This window comes from Puntigrus tetrazona, chromosome 23 (genome assembly GCF_018831695.1).
Source record: "Puntigrus tetrazona isolate hp1 chromosome 23, ASM1883169v1, whole genome shotgun sequence".
Lineage (NCBI taxonomy): Eukaryota > Metazoa > Chordata > Actinopteri > Cypriniformes > Cyprinidae > Puntigrus > Puntigrus tetrazona.
The window spans coordinates 4,738,010-4,759,091 of record NC_056721.1 but is presented as its reverse complement, the minus strand read 5'-3'; the positions used below and the strand labels follow the sequence as shown (position 1 = coordinate 4,759,091).

At 39.8% G+C, this 21,082-nt stretch overlaps 1 protein-coding gene across 2 annotated transcripts in view; it reads right to left on the bottom strand.

Annotated features, from left to right (window-relative positions):
* Positions 1-21,082, bottom strand: part of zbtb46 (zinc finger and BTB domain containing 46) — a 69,992-nt gene that overhangs the window by 41,776 nt on the left and 7,134 nt on the right. For both annotated transcript variants that reach the window (XM_043224713.1, XM_043224714.1), the window contains exon 2: positions 3,626-4,627. In XM_043224713.1, coding sequence (XP_043080648.1) covers positions 3,626-4,592 — 967 coding nt within the window. In that variant the 5' untranslated portion in view covers positions 4,593-4,627. The remainder of the gene's footprint in view (positions 1-3,625; positions 4,628-21,082) is intronic.

Sequence of the window (21,082 nt, the reverse complement as noted above, 5' to 3'; positions counted from 1 at the left end):
AAAAAATAAATAAAAATCAATACACTCAAGCATAATTTCATGCTCCATTTTGTATGAATTTATACGAAACCCACGACATAAGCAGATCATATGAAAATGTACAATTAATTCATACAAGTTTACATAAACCAACAACCAATTTCCCAATATGCAAAACAGTTATAAATTGCAATGAGAGTTTATTCCACTTGAGACCACTTAATTCACAAAGCAATACATAATATGCATTTTTCATTCTAAGTGTTGCCACAAAGGAGCCACTATTAGCAGATATGAGATTAAATTCTTCTTCTATGGTCAGTTTTATCTTTCAGATCAACAACTGTCAGAGAACAGGACTGAAGATAATTTTCTGTTGTACTAGCTAAACTAACTTGCTAGGTATGTAAATGATAAACCATGAACGCAATCACAGAATCCAGGTCACAAAAACGTCATTTTCTGTACAACGTATAGAATGTTTTGGAATTTGGCAAAACATGGATGAATAAACCAATCGTAGGTCTGTGCACTGGATAAAATCCCCATATGGAATTGTGTAAAAAATAAAACTATTTAAACTTCACAAAAAAAACAAAAATGTAAACCATTTAAACCAAACTATGATATTGTGATGTTTCCCCAACGTTTGTGAATCTGTATTCTAGGACACATGCCCATTATAACGCCTGCATCAGTTTCAACACCTGCAAACATCTGCTAAACATCCAATTTGACCTCACATCCCCTCTCCAGAACTGTGATGCATTGATGACTCATGTTTGTCATTGGTCGGTAAGACGCACTGAAAGGGAATGTCCATTCAACAGGGGCCCGAACAAGGGCGCAGTAAAACGTAAGGACACGTGCAAAGAATAACTGGTACGCAAGCGGTCCCTATAGCATGATCTGAGGCTTATCTTACAACGTTCGTGAAGAAAACCATATCAATAAGATGATTAGGATAATATTGTAGCAGACATGAGAAGTAGCTAGAAGCTTTAGACAGTAGCCTGACTGTCTTTTTGGTCTTGGCTGCCTAATCATGTTAAAAACCATATCCTCTCTCTCTCACACACACATTTCACAAAGTGCAGGTTGAGAAATATCCTGCTGCTCGCCAGCACTTCATACCAGAAGCATGGTAATTTAGATATACAGTTCTATAAACATGCCAACCACCAATTACAAGCTTCTTAAAACCATTAGTCTGCGCACAATGCAACTTGGACATCAGCATCCTGAGATCCCATTTAGTGCTGTCAGCAAACGGCACCCTTAACCATGCAAACCATTACCCCTGCAACTAGACACTTCCTGTGCCCTTTAACCAAATCTGAGAAGTCTAGCTGCTGACTTGACCTCAGCACGGACAGAAATCACTTATGAGGGCATTTATAGAATCCCTCAAATGACTAAAGCTGTCATATTGTCTTAATGAGATTTAACATGTTCATGTTGCATATAACAGGTGGGTGATAAAATACACACATGCACAAAATAATCATTGTTTATTTAAACAAAGCAAACCGTCCTGGCCACAGTAGCCGCTTGCATAGGTTTTGAACAAACCTGTCTGCCTCAACCCCTCAAAGAATCCACCAATTCAGTAGGAAAATTACAACGAGTCCAAAACCCGAAGCAGGGTATGGCGGCTTTAACAACATGCCGTCTTTCTCTCACCCCGATCCGACTCGTCCAAGCCTGAGCCTGTTTTGTGTACCAAGCAAAATTCTCATCTTCACTGAGCATCGGCCCATATTATCAAATGACATCCAAAGCAATTTGCCATTTTTGCAAGTCCTCGGTTCCTTAGCGGACTGAGATTTACACACGGTTAAGAGGGATGATTTTAGATTTAAAAATGTTTCGATTCCATTTAGAACATAATTAAATTGACCTCAAAAGCTTGACTAGCGTATTAGTTCGGCTTATAGGGGCCAGCGCGTCAGGAATATAAATGTGTACTATTTGTGTCGCACACAAAGGAACGGGTGTGACTTTTGTGAGCATGCGTGTGAACGCAGTACAGTGAGCCGGTGTGTACTTAGATGTGTGGAGTCTTGCACTTGATATTTGATCTGTTGGGGTTGGGTCAGCGAGTGCAGTTATTTCTGTTGGAGCCGCAGGTAGCAGGGCTGGCAAACAGAGAGGATGAGAGAGTGCCTCGAGAGTTAAGTAGGTAAACTCGCGCTAAGCTGATGCAGATCTCCGCGTATTCCCCTCCCTCTCTCCTTCACTTTATCCCTTCTTCTCCACACTTCAGAAGACCTTGGGGCACCCCCCGTCCCAACACACTCGCACACACACATACAATTTAATCCTCATACCGCCACCAAGGTCAATTCAATTATCCTGTTTTCTTAAAGTGTGTGTGTGCCCATTTCACAGTCGGCCTGCACAAATTCACCAGAGATTAGAGCTGCCACACTTTTAATGATCTACATACCTATAAGCAACAGTATCCGAGACAGGTAGGGCCTCATCCCCGCTTGCTGGCGTGATCTGTTCCTCAGCACGGATTTTGTTTTTAGGTTGATGAGGCTGCCTGGCGTCCCATGTGTCTTTCCGATGTTAATGAGGAAATGAGTTTTTTCAACCCCAAATTCCCCACCTCAATCTGTAGTTTGTCATGCTGCTATACTATTAGTGCTACAACAATAATTTTCAACTTCATCAGAGTTCTATTTCTATCTAGGTTCGAATTATACAATCAAACTCAGTGACAAAGTATTACAGAAGACCGGGCTCTCAAGGGATTCATGAGGCAGTGCTAGCTGCAACCAGACACAAACTTTGTGACTGTTTAAAAGTACGGTCCACATAGTATGAATGAGTATAGTACGAATGTAATCCAAACACCTATGACGTCTGCTGTATCGCTTCACTGCCATCCCCAACTCCTCTCCTGAAGCCTCATAGGATAGGAAAGTGTCCACTGGATGTGCAGTGTTTCATGAAAACTTTTCTGACATACTACTTATTTCACGCACTTAATATAAAGGATGGTTAACTCCAGTTCTTTGTGGGGGGGTGATACTGTCCTGCAGCATTTACCTCCATCCCAAATTAAACATAGCTGAAATATTTAACCAAAATCTTCAAGATTAATAGAAAATTAAGGCTGCGTCCAAAAGCCTAGGCAGCAGATTTGTTGCCTCGATGCCTTATGAGGCAATAACAGTTTTTGCACGAAGGCTCCTTACGAAACTGATTTTGAGCTGGCTTCTGAGACAGCGTAACGGTTTAATGACCTACAACAAAATTGAACTGGTTTTGGGGATAACTACAGAAATATTTTATTGCTACAATATTGATTTGCACACAACATTTAGATGCTATCTTTATTTCTTAGCTCAACCGTCACAAAATTCGATCAGAATAAGGTACCTCCGGAGACAGGAAGTAAAGCATAATTTGGATTCGGATGTCTTCCTGCCTTGTAACACTTTTGGACGCATTCTTGATTAGGGATGGAGCTAAACTTTGTCCCTCCATTGCCCATTCCTGTACTATAAAGTAGACTTATTCAGTCTCATCTGCAAGACCAAACATCCTTTGATGAAAGGTCAACAATTGGCTTCACAATGTAATATTATGTCTGTATAAAGGAAGCAATAAAACAAACAGTACACAGTAATCCTACCTGGAATGTCCTGGTTGCTGTAGCTCCAGCCAGGATTGGAGAGCATGGATGGCAGCGGTGACGCCGTCCGACTGTCCCCTTCATTCTGTTGGGTTATGTGCCTGACCGTGTCCTTGTTCTTACGGTTCTTCCTGCGGCCTGAGCCAGGGGGTTGCCAGCCCCCCTCTCCTCGTCCACCTTGCTCTCCAGGCGTGCCTTGTGCCCCTCGGCCAGCCCCATCTTGCAGATTGGAGGGGGAGACCTGCTCCTCTTTGACCTGGACAGAGCGGTAGTCAGCGGGCCACAAGGGCTGCAAACAAGCATCTTCCTGGCTCTCATGGCTTTTGGGTTCCTGGTCTTCCTTGCCGTAGTTGCTACCACCTTCGTGGCAGCTAGCGATGGCTGAGTCTCCAGATGAGTTTGCCGGGCTGGTGCGTCTGGCCAACCACGGCGAGGAACTGCGGGCCGAGATCATAGAGGCAAGTGCTTCCGAAGCCCCGCCCACACCGGGCCCAGCCCCACCTCCCATAGAGCTCACCACATTGCCCATCTCAATATCCGTGAGTTCGTCAGCGAGCTCGGAGCGAATGCTAATGTCTAGCGCCGCCTTGATGAAGCCGTGACACGCTTGCACTATGTCGGTCATCTGCAGGTAGCTGGCGGCAGACATCACCTCGATCACATTCTTGCTTGTGAGCGCCAAGTGGGCAGAGTACATGAAGTCAAGGATGGTCTTGAAGCCTTGAGCTGTGACGATGTCCAGGTGCGTTATGGTGGCCTGCTGCTCTGAGCCCTTCTTCACCTGGCAGTAAAGTGTCTTGAAGTAGCGGCTGCTGCCCAGCAACACGTTCTTGTGCGCTTTGAAGATCTTGCCCTCCACGATCACACACACGTCGCACAGGATGCCGTGCTGCCGCTGCTCGTTCAGCTCCCGCAGGAGCTGCCGGTAGTGCGACGTGATCTCCATGTCTTCCTTCCGGTTATTCATTGGACTAACGGGTGGCTGCTTCTCCTGAACAGAGTCTGGAGGAGGACAACATACAACACAGAAACCCTGGTTAGTACAGTTGTAGTAGACGCAAGAAACCGACCACAAGTTTCTGCATAAAGAGAGAACAGTAATATCTGGAATTAAATATTAGCTTACACTAATACTATATAATAGTGCGAAACAGTTGGCATTATTTAACAGTAAACATTTTAAAAAAGAGGTATGCCATTAAGAATGTCCACATTAAGTTCCATGTGAGTGGCATACAGTTATCAATATCAATAAAACTGCTATTTTTCATTTTGCTATTTAAAATGTTGATTACCAGAGAAAATAATTTTGACTTCAAGCAAAAATACATACAGTGATTTACTTTTGTTAAGGCACTTACTTTTCATAAAAAAACCCCAAATTTGAGATGTGCAGTTGTTTACTGCATTATACAGAAAATTCAGTTTTTATTTAGCTCGTATTGATATATCCTGGAATATTTCTTTATATTTATATTTATTTTAAAAAGATGATAAATAACAGCCAGTCAGTTTGTCACATTAGAAATGCAATGTCAAACTGAGGGCATCACACTGTGTGATGCAGTGTTGTGCTCTTTTGGTAGTCTATAAATACATGCAACTCACATACTACGCACAGTTTACAAACACAGCCAATGACTGAACAGGAGGCTCAGATTAATACAGTAAATGTAAATCATCCGGTCTGGACACATTGATTAATATCATCTTAAAGCAACAAATACAACCTTGTATACACACAAATATACTTTGCAATTTTAATTTGTCTTTTATTGCATCGCAATAATGAGAATGGGATTCCTTTATTTGCATTACTGAAGGCTATTGAGAATTGTGAGTTAATGTGCTTAACTGTCATGAAAATAATGTCAAGATGCAATCACAGTCCTAAAATGGGCTTCTTTTATTGTTTTTGGGTGAAATGCAAAATCCAGTCAATATTTTACAGTGTTTGTGAGATGTACCCCCATGCTTTCCCTCTTTTCCCAGCTGAGTGTGTCTTGTGTTTATAGTTTCTCTCTCTTTCCTCTGTGCACATTCAAGAACAATGCATTGCCTCGTCTAACTCTCCTCCCCCATCTCTCTATCTTAATGATTATAGCAGAGATGCTCAGGTGTTCACTGTTCAACCCTTTAATCATGATGTTTTTCTCTGTTCGCTTTATTAGCTGCCAAATAAAATCACCCAGTGAGTGTGTAAAGCACTTTAACACAATCATCGCCTCTCCTCTTCTCACTTTTCTCTTTTTTGTTTCTAAATTGTTTCATTTAATTACCATTTTGTGAGTTAGTTGAATAATAAAGTGGAAAATGGAGCTGCCAAACAGATAATTCATTTTTAGCGAGGAAAGGTGATGGCTGTAGCCCAGCAGACAATCAGCCTCAAGCCATCAGAGCTGGCCAATGCATGTCACCTGCTTCAGAATGGCATTTTAGTGACATTTAGTGCTTAAATGACTTTTTACGGAGATAGAAGACCTCAGTAATAACAACTTAAAGCTATGGTCAATTTCTTCTGTCAGGTTTTCTGCTGGTAGGCGTCTTTTATGAAGTTAGGTTTTACGTGATGAGTGAAAATTTCTAGATTTTGATGCTGCGCTCCATGAAAATCCAATTCTTCACTTGATTTAATATCAATCTTAAGACTTTTCGAAATGCGTAAGAGGTTACCAGCAATGTCAAGGACTGTCAATAGTCACACTACACTATTTATATTTTAAAGTTGTCTTGCACACTTAAAATGAAGCATCTAGTTCTTGATTGCGAGGCCCAAGTGCAATCTGTGCCTGCGGGTTCCCGCAGAATTTAGTTTCTTGTTTATTAAATATTTGGGACAATTTGATTATGCTGTTGGCTATCATAACAGTGAAGCACTCTCAGCTCCATTTAACCATTTTTTAATATTTAATCATATATTTTACACAATTTGACAGATTACCCCAAAATAATTGCAAAAAAACTGCAGATTCCTGGGCATTTAAGGGGTTAAAACGGTTGGGAATAACTTTGAAATTATTATTATTTTTACATTCTAATGGTTAATTTGTTTTAAATTGTTATTAAAGCAACACAAGCAAGATTGTATAGTATCTCTAGAATGCAAAGTCACTGCTATAATTAAAAAAATCCTATTTAAGCAAGTGGTAAAATTGCATTTATACAACAATTCAATACAAAAAAAACTTACATTTTAGTAAATATTATATGCTGTTTTGTTGTTACTTTAATCAGTTGAGTGGATGATTTAACGACTCATACAAGACGACTATTTTTCATTCCTGAATGAATCAGTGTTTTTGATTGATTTGATTGGTTAAATGATTCACTCATACAGACTTGATGCCACCTACAGGCATATCAATGTAAGTGAATGGGCGCCATCAAATTGAGCACTAAATAGAACTTCTAATGATGGATTTGTTTCTTACAAAAATGCTACTTTTCCTTTCACAGGATGTTTGGAATGGAGCGGAGTGTATTATTGTGACCTTTTTATCAGCAGTTTGGACTCTCATAATAACAAAATCATTTACATCTCTGAGGGCCTGAGGTTCAGTATATATTAAAGAAATATCTTGAAATGTCTTTGTAAGGTTATCCCATAGACCAATGAGTAGATGAACTCTCACTAACCGTGATTTCACTCACACTCACTGAGATGCAACTTCTTACATGAACATGCACCTACATATTCACACACATACACACACAGATATCCCCAATAGGCTAGACTTCCCCACTAGCATCCTCTATGAGCAGCACAGAAGCCGTCCTGGTTGGGGCTAAATCGCAGGGACATGGAGTGTTACCAAATGGGGCCATGATTTGTTTTGTGAGCGTTCAGGCTGTCAGCTCGCATCGGCCCGACCGCAGCGTGACAGCTCCCGTTCACTATAGTGACAGCAGCGTTTGCTGCGGGGCCGGCACACTTCAGGTCATGTTTAGGAAAGTTCCTCTCAACCTGATGGCTTGTAAGATCAAATCAATCCTCTGCCTCTCCCATGTCCACTTGTACAAATACACCTTACTTGGAAGACTGCAAGAAGAGAATGACAGTGACAAGTGACTTTTTTTTTCTTTTAATAGTTTTAAGTTAGCCTCCAACTGCTTCACTTGAGGCTTTTTTGATTTGATTGCCTATAATGCAGTTATTTGACTCATTCTAATAAAGAACAAAAACTGAACAATGTTAGTGACTTAAAGGGATAGCTGGCCTAAAATGTGATGCACTTGGCTACTTTTGATACTTTTATAGTGCTTTTTGTGCTTTCTATTAATCTTCCCCTTTGTGTTCTATTTAAGAAAGAAAATTCTAACTTATTTGGAACACATACCCTCTCCAGAAAAAAAGGTCCAAACACTATCACAGGGCAGAACCTTTTTTTAAATTGCATGTCTCTGCACCTTGTAAAAGATGCATATTACTACCTTGAAGGTACATATTAGCACATAAATGGTAACATCTTAGCACTTAAACAGTGCAATTTAGCACCTTTGGAAAGAATACCACCCTAGTGGCTTTGTACCTAGTCTAAAGGTGACAGAATTTTTGTACAGACTATCCCTTTAACATCAGAGAATCTTTTCATCCCTTTTAACCCCCAAGACCAATTTATTTTTCTCTGACAATGAGTAGTAACGGCTCAGTAAATAACAGCACTTTGCACCCCAGGCTCCCCAAATTAGTCAGTTCTTTTCATGTGACTATTCAGAACTACTTCAACTGTGCAACCAACAATGAATATTAATATCTCTTCGTTGGCCGACAGAGTTACATGACAATCTGGGCAATCAAGTGCAAAACAACAATAAACATAAACAACACAATTGACAGACGTGTAACACGGCTAAACACTGAATGAGACAGAATGCAGTTGGACTAATCAGATTTTCTGCTTCACTGGAACTATAGCATCTGAAGCTTGTTAGACAAAAAGGAAGAGTGTAAAATGAGAAACACATAATAGACAGCAGGTTCACATAGCCTTAGTGAACCATACAGAGCGCAAGTGCGGCTGCAGATACTTCATATTTAGTAAGAGGCTTCACGCAAGAATAATATTTGGAGATATTTAAAATGGCCGTTAAAGTTCCCATATAAAAATGTAACAGCTCTAAGTGAACGAAAACATCCCGCAAAGTTTTAAATCTGAAAGTGCAGTGTATAAAGTTATTGTCTCTCAAAAGAAAGAGTCGACTCTGAAAGGAGTCGTTTTTTAAAATTTCAAAATGAAAATGCAGATTCAATCTTTGCCACTAGGTGCTGCTTTTGGAGCGGTTAAAAGCTTTGAAAGGAATCGACCAATCACAACAGCTGAATGAATCGTTTGGAAGTCGCTGAACAAATAAGGTAGAAATAAATGCATATTATAAGAAAATAAGAAAAAGTGTTTTTGACCTTGCGTGCTTGTCAGCCAGTTGTTTGAGTCTCCCAAAACTAAAATATGAACCTTTCATAACCAATAACAGGGGCACTTTAAACTTCATCGCAAAACTAGCAAATTAAAGAGTTCGTTTTAGTGTAGGGTATATCTTGAATTTATACTTCTGCACTTGATATGACAGTAAAAAGTGTCTGTGAATAATAAAATACTGCGCACCGATTTGTCATTCATAACATGACCAGAAACTTAATAGGGTCAATTTTGATGTTGACTTTAAAAAAAAAGGATTTTTACGCTCTTCAAAAGTAGGCTGATGATGGCTTTAAATGAAGCTCTCGGACTGCATTCAATTACAGTGAAATTGTCCGGAAAAAAAAAAATCCCTGTAAAACTACATCATCTAACAGTGTTGTTCAGATGATTATACATGATTGGAAGCAATTGCTTTAATAAGGCTTGATAACCACTATCCATCAATGTTTCAGCACCAGGAGCAACAACATCATGATATTATCTACCCTGTCTTATACATCGCACCCACTGAGTTCACAGTTTACAGCCTAACTGCGGCCCAGCTTTAGTCCGCACCAAAATAGAAGGTGTAAGAAGTGCTAGTAGTAAGGTTAAGGTTAGGCTTAGGCCCGTAATGGGATTGGAGGGGAGAAATGTGCAAAGAATGGAGGCCAGAGCAGCCTAAGTCTCCGAGGATAGAGTGTTAAAGAGTGCCACCACCGCTTACAGTCCCTGTCACCCGCAAACACTCAGATTTGGAGTGACTGGGTTCCTCCGGCCACACACACACACACACACACACACACACACACACACACTCGCATATATGTCTATGTACGCTCTTCCTTATTTTCGTAGAGGTGGTTCTGATATTCTTGGAGGGGACGAGGGAAACAAGGCCATCTTTCTGTCTTTTTCTTTGCGTTTCTGTGCATGATGGTGGGAAGGACAGTCGTGACATACGAGGAGGTGGCGGAAATAGGAAGGGTGGGAGGAAGAAGGAGACAGCGAGCGCTCAGAGGGTGTAAGTCATGTATGCGTCAGTGTGTTTCTCAGGCAGCCAGTCATTTTAAACCACTCAACTGGACATCAGGGCCATTATCCGAGGGGTTAATCCCCAATTTCACAGAGCTGGCAACAGGCAAAGTGGAACAAAAAGGGTGCAGGCCTTTAAAAAAAAATAAAAGAAGAAATGTATGCTACGACAGCAGCCAACATACAAAAACTACAAAAAAATAGAAAAGCAATTTTGAAACTTTTTTTTTTTTTTTTTTACAAAGTTCATGAAAGTTTTATGATGGCTTCGCGAAGCTCAGCCGCAGCATTTTAAGTCATAAAACAGCTCAATTTAATTAGGGAAAGGCTACAAGCATACCCTCAAATTGGCTTTCCAGCTGGTGGTAAAATCATTAATTGACTGAACAAACAGCTGTTTAAATGTGGTCTGACCGAGACGAAAAAAAAAAGAGTAAATGACTCGTTAAACGAGGAGTATTGGTATTAAAAGATTAGCCAAATAAAACTAAATAAACAGCAAATGAGAATTAAGCGCAGCTAAATATGGTTACGGGCACTAACGCTGGGGTATTATTTATACATTTTTTAAACATCTAGAAGAAATTCTCAAAGAATGCAAGTGTTACGACAAATACAGAGATAAATGAGCTGAGGATAAAAGGTGGATGCATTTAGTCTCACTATTTATAACTATTAGGGTAGCAATATAAATAGACTCCAGCAAAATGAGAAAGAAAAAAAGGTGTTTTGATACGCGACATCCACAAATACTAGATGGTTAAGGCTATTTATAATATTCATTAATGAGATATCAGCACATGCAAAGCTTAAAATAAAGTGTTCATATATGTTAAACTATAAACACATGCATTATATGCAGTATTATACTCTTTAATGCATGGATATTGTTTTATATTAATGAAATCATGATAGCAAATGTAATGGCAAAAGACTGATTAATTCAATCTCAAAGTATAGCTAAATGGAAGTGAGTTAGGATATGTTCTCTGGTACAATCTGTTCCAGGTACAGTATGATTAATAGATAAATAGCATGGGGGACATCGGTGAAATATATTTGACTGCAGCAAGAGCGACTTAAAACTTCAGATACTTCATGTGCTGCCATTTTGCTGCCGTTTTTAGTGTTTAAGACTAGCAGTCAATGAAAAATGTAATTGAATTCTGTAATATGCTGATCAGTTAATCAACGCAGTTGCTTACACACATGAATATTTGCTAAGAAAAGCTCCCAAATGAAGATAATTAAAAGAAAATATGTTTTTGTAGCATGTAAAAGCCTTGAAAAGAAAAAAAGGCTTTAGAAGTCTTTATATAGGCCTATACAGCTGTTTAATTCTTTTTTTTTTATAAATTAAAACTTTCATTCAGTAGGCATCTGTTAAACTGATCAAAAGTGACATTAAGGAAATAAGTAATATCACAAATGATTTCTGTCAAATAAATGCTGTGTGTTTGACATTTCTATTCATGAAAGAATGCAGATTGTTTATATAATGGTTTTCACAAAAAATATCAAGCAGCACAAGAAAAGGAAATCGTGAATGATTTTTTTGAGCAGCAAATCATAATAAAATGATTTTCGAAGGATTATGTGAGAAATTCAGCTTTGCATCACAGGATTAAATTACATTTTAAGATGCATTTTGGGTAACACTTTATTTCAGTAAGTAACTTTGCGACTACATTGTCATTAGAGTATTAGTAGACTGTCTTCATGATATCTTTATAATTTTTATTTTGATGGGTCCACCACATACAACATATAATAAGAAACTTTGTAAGTATATGTCAACGTATTCTAGTAAACCTAAACCTAATGATATTTAGTTAACATGCAGTTACAAATTTGCTTAGCTACGGTAGTAAAATGTCTAAAGTGGACATAAATATTACCGTACGTAAATAGAATAAGCAGAAGAAGAAAAGGTTGGATTGGTTCTCTCTGGGAGCTGACCCTATATCTCTGCATAGACTGAGCAGCACTATCTCAGTGTCTGTCTTTAGGCCAAACTCCAGCTGGCCCAGGTGACAAGAGCCTGTCACACCACCGAGAATGTGACAAGAGCGGATCTAAAAGGCTTTGAGAGTCTTAACCCCTCCGCTCAGCTCCACCCGGCTCAGCACCTCTCCCCCCAGCCACGTCCTCCTTTACCTCCTCTTGAGCATTAAGCCGGAGCAGTGAAGGTGAGTCCGTGCTGAAAAGCTGGAAAGGTCAGAGTGTCGGGAGAGTGGTGTGAAACAGGGACGGAGAGACTGGAGTGTTTACCGGTTCACATCAAGGCCTTGTCCCGCCTTGCTCTCTGCTAAACTGAGGTCCTCCAAGGTCCTATCCCAGTCTTCTCAATGAGACTTTGCCCTGAGCTCGCCTGCTGAAACTTTCAGGTATTCCCTCTCACGCTAACGTTTCGTCCTTTCGTCTCCGTGTCCACAGCTTATTCATCATCATTTCATCATCTACAACCACTGAGGATTTCAAAACACAGTAACGGAGGCTTTTTACAACTGACGTTTTTATGCAAAATGCCTTACTTCGCCTTCGAACAAACATTTTTGAGCGCTTGGGGTTTGTTGCTAGTGCCACGCTTTACTGTTTGAGCTAGATTAATCAATTCAACCTGAAAAACCTTTACAGAAAATGCATATTTTATGTGCGTGGATGATGGAAAATGACATTAATACGTCACACCCTGAAAATAACTGCCTATTTTCATGTCTGCTAACTCTCAGACTGTTGTGGTAGGTTTGGGTTTAGCGGAATAAGTTGACATATACTTGCAATGTTTCTAATAGCCAGCATGGTGCATGCTGTGCTCAAACGGCAGCGCAGATACTAACTCTTACTAATAGTTTTAATCTGAAATAAATGTGAATGAACATCTCATGCCTCACATGATCACACAATCTATGTTTCAGGCATGGATAGCCGACAAAATGTCATGTAGCATTTTATATACAATGTTCACAGCTTGTTAGTTCGCAAGAGAAATTAAGTCTAAAAAAGAACATTTCGTGAAATATTAGCCTCATTATATTTCACGTTGTCTGTTATGAAACAAGTTATGGCAGCCACTGTGTAACTGAACGTATTTCAACAAATAGAAAACCTTATGCAACCTTATAGTTCAGAACATAAGCTGAGGTAGATTTTTATCCTTAAGAAAAATGTAATTAGAAGTTATTTCAAGAAAGAACTATTCAGTAAAATACTGTTTAATACAAAAAAATCTATTTTTGTTAAGTTTTCCCCCGTGCTGTACCAAAATCATACCGAGCCATGATACATACCAAAACTTTCATAACTGAGGGACTTTCTTCCTTTACAGCAGAAAAAACTTCGTCACTGCCATCAAGAAGCACCCTTAATAAGAAAGTCTGCATGTGTCAGCGTGACTAATTAATATTCATGTGCAAAGCTGCTATAACAGAATTAATATTTTTGCTATAATTCATATGACTCGCTGCTACATTTACAGCAAAATAACTAGTATAATTAAATTTAGCAAACTGTCAGGGGCAGTCTCTCTTAACATAAAGTTTGGATGTAAGTGGAGATTCCAGGAAGGTTATGAAGTCAACGAGGCAAAACAGAAACTCGAGGGATATTGTTACTTCCATTTTCTTCCATGTTGGTATCTACTGAAGTAAAGGTACTTTACATCTGTATCCCCAATGCAAACTCGCAGGCACACAAAGCCCTTATCTCTACTCTTTAGTAACGCTCTGGCACACTTTCCCCCAAACGCCTGGTGAACATTTCCATTCAGCTGCACCTCGAAGGACTGCGACAGACTCCCTCACCAGAAAGTTTGCTGGCACTGAAACGCCGCACCTGACTGAAACACATCACCTTAAATAACGCTTTTCCCCCTTAAACCCAGTCTCTTTTTCCTCTAACCAATGGAAACACAGTGGAAAATGTTAATGCCAGGCAAAAAGTAGTTAACCTGTTCACCCTTAAACCGGTACTTGGCGGTGGCACTTCTTGCAGTGTGACGCTATCTGGCCTTTGTCCTCCATCTTTCTCTCACTCCTTCCCTCCCTCTTTCCCTCTGTCCTAGTGTATTTCTGGGCTATTCACTGCCTCAGAGGCCCTGAAGCCAGCCGTGTCTCCAGTGGAGGCTCCCTCTCCGACAACCCGGGGCTTAGCCTAAATTCTCTCGCTATTAAAAGCTGTGAAATGCAAATAATGAAACATCTCATTACCACTGTAGGAAAATGAAAAGAGAAAATGGTAGGGGGGAAGATAGAGAGAGAGAGAGAGAGAGAGAGAGAGAGAGAGAGAGAGAGAGAGAGAGAGAGAGAGGGGAGGTTAGCAGGAGATAACCTGACAGAGTGGCTTTTGTTTCGTGAGAGTTGGCGTTACGGAGGGAGTCAAGATTGGATTTGCCAGTAAAATAAACAGGGGTGGATCCTGAAAATTTTCTAGGGTGACTTACGGTCATGACATGGGGAAACACACACATAAGAGAGCTGGAACTCATACAGAGTTACACTTATACTACTATATATATATATATATATATATATATATATATATATATATATATATATATATATATATATATATATATATATTCAGTGTATATGGGCTCCTAAAACCTCTGTCTGTGTGGGGTCATGGTTGTCACATATCTTCTCCTGTTACTGGCAACAAGGACATGGGTGGCTGAATCATATCGGCCAAGAACATGCCCACATGTCCAGGTCAAATTTCACCGCATGATCAAAAGAAAAACAAAATGCATATTGTCCACAAAAACACTGATTCCTGATTTAAGGGCATAATATTGTTTACACCGCATTTGCATATCATTTTAGTCACAATTAAGCACACCCCCCCTCTAAATACTTATTTACAAAATAATAGTAAAATATTTTACTTATAAATTACTTAATAGGATAGGCGGTAATAGCATTACAATGAATTATTTCAAATAAGACAATATATCATTTTTGCATTAGAGTGTACAGTGTACATGATTTTGCAATTCGGTGTACAGTGCTTATTGTAATTAAAATAATGCTAAAAAAATACCCACTGAAGCTAAGCGGTGCTGAGCCTGCCTGGTCAGTACCTGGATGGGAGACCTCCTGGGAAAACTAGGTTGCTGCTGGAAGAGGTGTTAGTGAGGCCAGCAGACGTTAAACCGAGGTCCTGACTCTCTGTGGTCATTAAAAATCCCAGGATGTCTCTCGAAAAGAGTACAAGTATGACCTTGGCATCCTGGCCAAATTCGCCCATTGGCCTCTGAACATCATGGCCTCCTAACAATCCCCATATCTACTGATTGGCTCCATCTTTTTGTCTTCTCTACACCAATAAGCTTATTGCGTTCTGGCGCAATATGGCTGCCGTCGCCTCATCAAGGTGGATGCTGCACACTGGTGGTGGATGAGGAGACCCCCCCCACCCCCACAATATAAAGCACTTTGAGTGCCTTCAAAGGAAGGAATTATTATTAGTATTATTTTTATGTAATCTCTATTTGTAAATAAAATCAGTTAGATACCTCTAATTAAAGTACAAAATAATTAACAAGTTAACATCCGACAGAAAATCTAGTTTTAAGGGTGTTTTATACCGGGAAACGCAGTTTTGCAGTGCAGTCTGGACACAGACATCTGCCTGGATAGTGCTGTGTGTTGTGACACTGCAAATAAGAGATCCACGAGGATAGTTTAAATTGAATGAATGGGTGTATGTATCTTCATCTGACCATCCTCGCTGAGGGACGGGTTCTCTTAAGCGCTGGGTTGAGAGGTTGATGACAAGCCTCGTTACTGAGTGGGAGTCAAATTCCAGCACGATCTCCACCTCTTCCTTCTCTTTCGCTGTCTTTCTTTCTCCCACTTCTTTCTTTTTTTTATGAGTGTACACTCGCATTACCACACATACACACACACACACACACAGAGTCATCGTTTCAAATCCACCAAATGGTGCGCCGATGACTCCCTAAAGCTCGGCTGCCGCTACTCACGAATCGACGACTCATCTTTAACACCTTCCTGGAGCTCGCGCCGTGAGAGGTGTCACAACAAACCGCCGTTGTCACGCTGCACTGAGGCACGGCGTTCCTGTAAGCACACACTCCTGTGCACACACACACCGACACACAACCTCACACACCATGCTGTGACAAGCCATTATCACAACAGGAAGGCTCATCACCGCCAGATAAGGTCCACGAATGCGAACTTCACAGAATGGTTCGCTAAATGTTGCTTTACATTTTTAAACTTAATAAAACACTTTTTTTTGTCTGCTAATTTTTTTATGAAGTTCCCTAATAGAGATTTTGTACAGTCGTATTTTAGTTTTCATCACCACTGTCCACCCTTAGGCGCTTATTAAGCAGGCACACATATCCTTGACACGCTGAAGAAGAAAAAAATGATGCCAATCTCCTTTTAAGGTACGTGGTTGCAAAAAAAAAAATCATTTCAGCTATGCTAAAAAAAAAGTTGAACGTTACTAAACTAAATTTCTTTATATAAATGTAGATAGAACAACAGAATGATAGAATTATAGATTGACAGAACGATAGAACGATAGATAGATAGAGGATAGATAGATAGAGAGATAGATAGATAGATAGATAGATAGATAGATAGATAGATAGATAGATAGATAGATAGATAGATAGATAGATAGATAGATAGATAGATAGATAGATAGATAGATAGATAGATAGATAGATAGATAGATAGATAGATAGATAGATAGATAGATAGATAGAAATATAGATAGATTCTAGATATATAGATAGATTAGATAGATAGATAGAGGATCTCTTTAATAGATAGATAGATTTAATAGGCTTTTCTAAAATTTCAGATTAAAGTGCGATTTAACAGGCTTTTAAAATTTCAGATTAAAAACTAGCACACACACACACACACACACACACACACACACACACACACAAACATGTCCTGGCATGAGGTGTCTGTCAGGAAGCTAATTGTCATAATCAGGAACACTGGCTCCTGTCAATGACTCAGAGAGAAAGAGAGAAAGAGAAAGAGAGGTGCAGGTGGACAGAAAGGAGGGGGTGTCTGTAGCGTGACTGCTGGGCTGTCAACAAAACATTGGCATCCTTCTGAAAATCATCCGTACTGGATAACCCCTAACTAACACTCGCCAAATACTAAACTGACGGGGAGAGAACAGGAGGGGGTGGCAGAGAATAGAGACAGATAGACGGTGAAAGAAAGAAACTGCAGAGAGGAAAACGGCATGACCTCACAAAGTATTAATGAACTCTTGTCCCTCTTTAAATCACCGATCATGATTTTGAAAAACTAGCATTTTTAGTCTCTTTATACGGTGGGTGTGTGACGTTTCCGCAACTAACATCATGAAACTTTGAAAGTAATTACACTTCAAACCCATCTGCCATTGGTCGGACAAACACATAGCCCCGCCCCCAACCCATGTCATTGGTCGAGCCGCTGTTGCTGTGTTAGGCTTGTCAGACGCTCAAACAGAGCAATGTTTTAAAAGCATCTTAAAAACCACAGCGTGTATGCTTATCTGGGAAATCAACTAAGAATGCCTTAATTACAGATGACTCCACATATTAAGAAAAGTTATTTTCACTATTGTGAGCGGCCTACGAGGAAAAAACACTGGGAAAACATCTTCAACTGCTGCATTGGCTGGTCAGGAACAGCCTGTGCTAACTATAGATTTGTATAGGTACATAAAGTTTACCCAATTTCTTTAGAAATTTTTATCTCTGCACTTTTTATATCCAGACTTATATACACTTTAAGACTAAATAATGACACACTGACTGTTCCAAGATTGCGGACACATCAAATTAAATTGTATTTTCCCAATCATTACTTTTTTCCTTGCAAATATTTCTAAGGATAAAACAAGAAATGTAATCCGAATTATTAGTTAAACTGCAAAATAAAATTTTAATTCAACCTCTCTTTCACTCTTTAAATTTATGTTTGCATATTTAAATCAGTATAATTTGATTATATAATCAGTTTGTTTTTCTAGCAAAAATTTCTAAGGATAAAAACAATAAATGTACATACATTAAAGACGGATTTTAAACGCCGTATCTTAAACGAAGCATATTTTATCACACCTCTAGCTAATTACTTTTCTTGTTTTAAAAAGTAAAGCTCACTAAATGTTACCTGATGTATGATTAAAACTAGAAAATAAAATAAAAACTCAGTCTAACTTAATTGTTCATTTAAAGCAAACAAGGGTTGTTTAAGAGGTATGTTCAGACTTTTATGCTGAAAAAACAAGGTAGAAATATTGATGCAAGCGTCAGTACTGTTAACGGCCCTAAACTCTCTCGCTCTGTGTCATCTTTATCGCTGAGCCTTATATTGACTCCTATGATCAGTGTTTCTGTCACGCAGGGGCATTTTCGCACCTTTGTCTTCTGTCTGGTGAGGACTGGTGGGAGAAAATGAAGAGAAACACAACTGTGGCTATACTTAGTCGGTTTGACAATTTGTAATCACAACATGAGAAAAGAAAGAGAAGCAAGCGGCTGAGCGAGAAGGGAAAGATTAGCGGCCTTCCAAGTCTTATAACAGATATTAATGCATTTTATATTAACCCATAAAACATTGCGTATCAACTTCCTCAAGGCTGATATGACCCTACTAAATAATTCATTACCTCTAAGAGCTTCTTTTGTTTCATATTTGATAATCAAGTGTAGCTTAACAATAGCCAGTGTTTTTACCCAGGCTTGTGTTGCCATGGTAACCACGAGTGTGGCCAAGAGTCAACCCTGTCACCAGACGCTTCGCTCCTGTCCCATACTGTCTGTTTTTCATTCTTTTGTACATTTTGCCACACAGCGCTTTGAGTCACGGCGAGCAGCTCAGGTGTCACCTGCAGAGGCTGACGTCGCTCGATTAGCGGCGGGCGAAATATGCGAGCGATGTATAAGCTGCAGCATGTTGCGTGGAGTAGGAATAGCAGGGCTAGCGTGTTGCTCTGGTGATCACGATCATCCTGCGACACCGCCCACCTCACAAACCTAATTTTAAAGAAAGTCACACATTCCCACGTTGTGAGGTGGCGGTATCGAGTGTCCAACCAACACTTTCTCTGATCAACCCCTTGGGTGGGATGGGAGGGGGAGAGACCTTCACCGCTTTCCTTTCCTCGCGTTTCGGTTTCAGAAAGCAAGAAGGCCCGTAAAATACTGTGGTGGCACCTTGTGTTTTGAACCGTGAATAAATAAAAAAACCCACACTTTTTTGCAAATGATGAAGTCGGTGGGGGTTGCCAAAGGGTGAGGAGGTCTAAATGTGCAGAAAAAAAAATGCTGAAAATTACTGAAATGCAATTAAAAATAAAATGAATGAAGCTCATTAAATACCAATAGATTTACAATTCAAGTTGGTTCATTAAATCAGTGTTACATATTTAATCCAAAGTTGTTTTAGGTATGTTCAGATATTTGAACTGAAAAACAAGATAAAAAAATATAGATTAAGAAGGGACAGGCACACACACACACACACACACATTTTTTGCAAATGATGAAGTCGGTGGGGGCTGCCAGAGGATGCTATAAAAAATTCCCAATAATAAAGTTCACTACATATTATTAGACATAAAAATTAACATAAAAATGAACATAAAGCAAGATAAAAAAAAGGTTTCTCAATGAACCCTAACCTCTCTCAAGTCATTTAACAAAAAAGAAAAGGCCTGAAAAATTAATAAAATAAAATAAACACAATGTGTGCCACAGTGTTCACAGCTAACTCGTAATTGCAGCGCAAACTTTCCCATGCAGCCTGGCACTGCTGCACGCTCACCTGGCAGTGGGGGTGTTCGGTCTCAGAGAGCAGGGCGTGGAAGCTGGAACCAGAGTGAGATCAGGGCTTTTATTTAATCTAGGTAGAAAAGAGGAATGGGGCCACGAAGGGCACACCTGTACCACTTCCAACACCCCTTCTCCAGCACTAACAATCAGGTGCACACTCGATCGGGGAGGGCTGGAAAGCGGATCTGGCGATCACGGAGTCAAGCATGAAGGACACAGTCCATAACTGACTGACATCGTCCATCAAAGTGACAACACGGGTTTTGCTGTGCATTATTCAGCCTGCAATTTTTGCGTATTGTCACAGCGTGTGAATCCAAGTTGTTATTGAGGCACTTTGACAACTGACAAGACAGAGGAAAATTACAGCGAAAGCGGCAGTCCCAGGTTTCTGCCCGCGCAATCGCTCTCATCACGTTTGAGAGTTTCCCATACGAGACACTTATCCGTCCGCCACAAATGTACCTCTTCAGCGTGATGAATATTTCATGTTCTGATGGCACTTTTAAGACAGAACTAATTAACGAAAACTAGTTGATCTGGCATACGTTAAATCAGTTCAATTAAAAGCACGCAGACAAACGCTACATGCTAATAGCAAGAGCAGAGGAATAATTGTATGTTGAGGGGGAAGTGCTGAATGTTAAACAGGCCCTGTTAACAGCACTTTAGCACTTGGAGATGAACTCCTCTCAGGATTACACCGACCCTTGATAATGGACTAATGCAGATCGGCACATCACACAATACATTTGGAAAAACAGAGGCCTTCCAATGTCCGTTACATATCTACTCCCTGCTAAGCAATGAGGCAGTGCGGATCTGATAGATTTGGGAATACGATCCATGTGCACCGCGAACTTAAAGAGGACATATGGTGTTGCTAAAAAGAACATTATTTTGTGTATTTGGTGTAATGCGTTTAAAAAAAAACATTATTTTCCACATACGCTACATTATTGTTTCTCCTCTAAGCCCCGCCTTCCTGAAACTGGGGTCGATTTGTACAAAGCTCATCTTTCTAAAAAAGTGAGGTGTGCTCTGATTAGCCAGCTATCCAGTGGGAAGGATCGGCCAAAAACCTCAAGTGTGTGACGGAAATGTTTTATCTCATACCACAATGTGATACCGCGTCTCAGTGCTATGACACAAAAGCAATAAAACAATTACAAACAAGGCATTTGTTGCATGCAG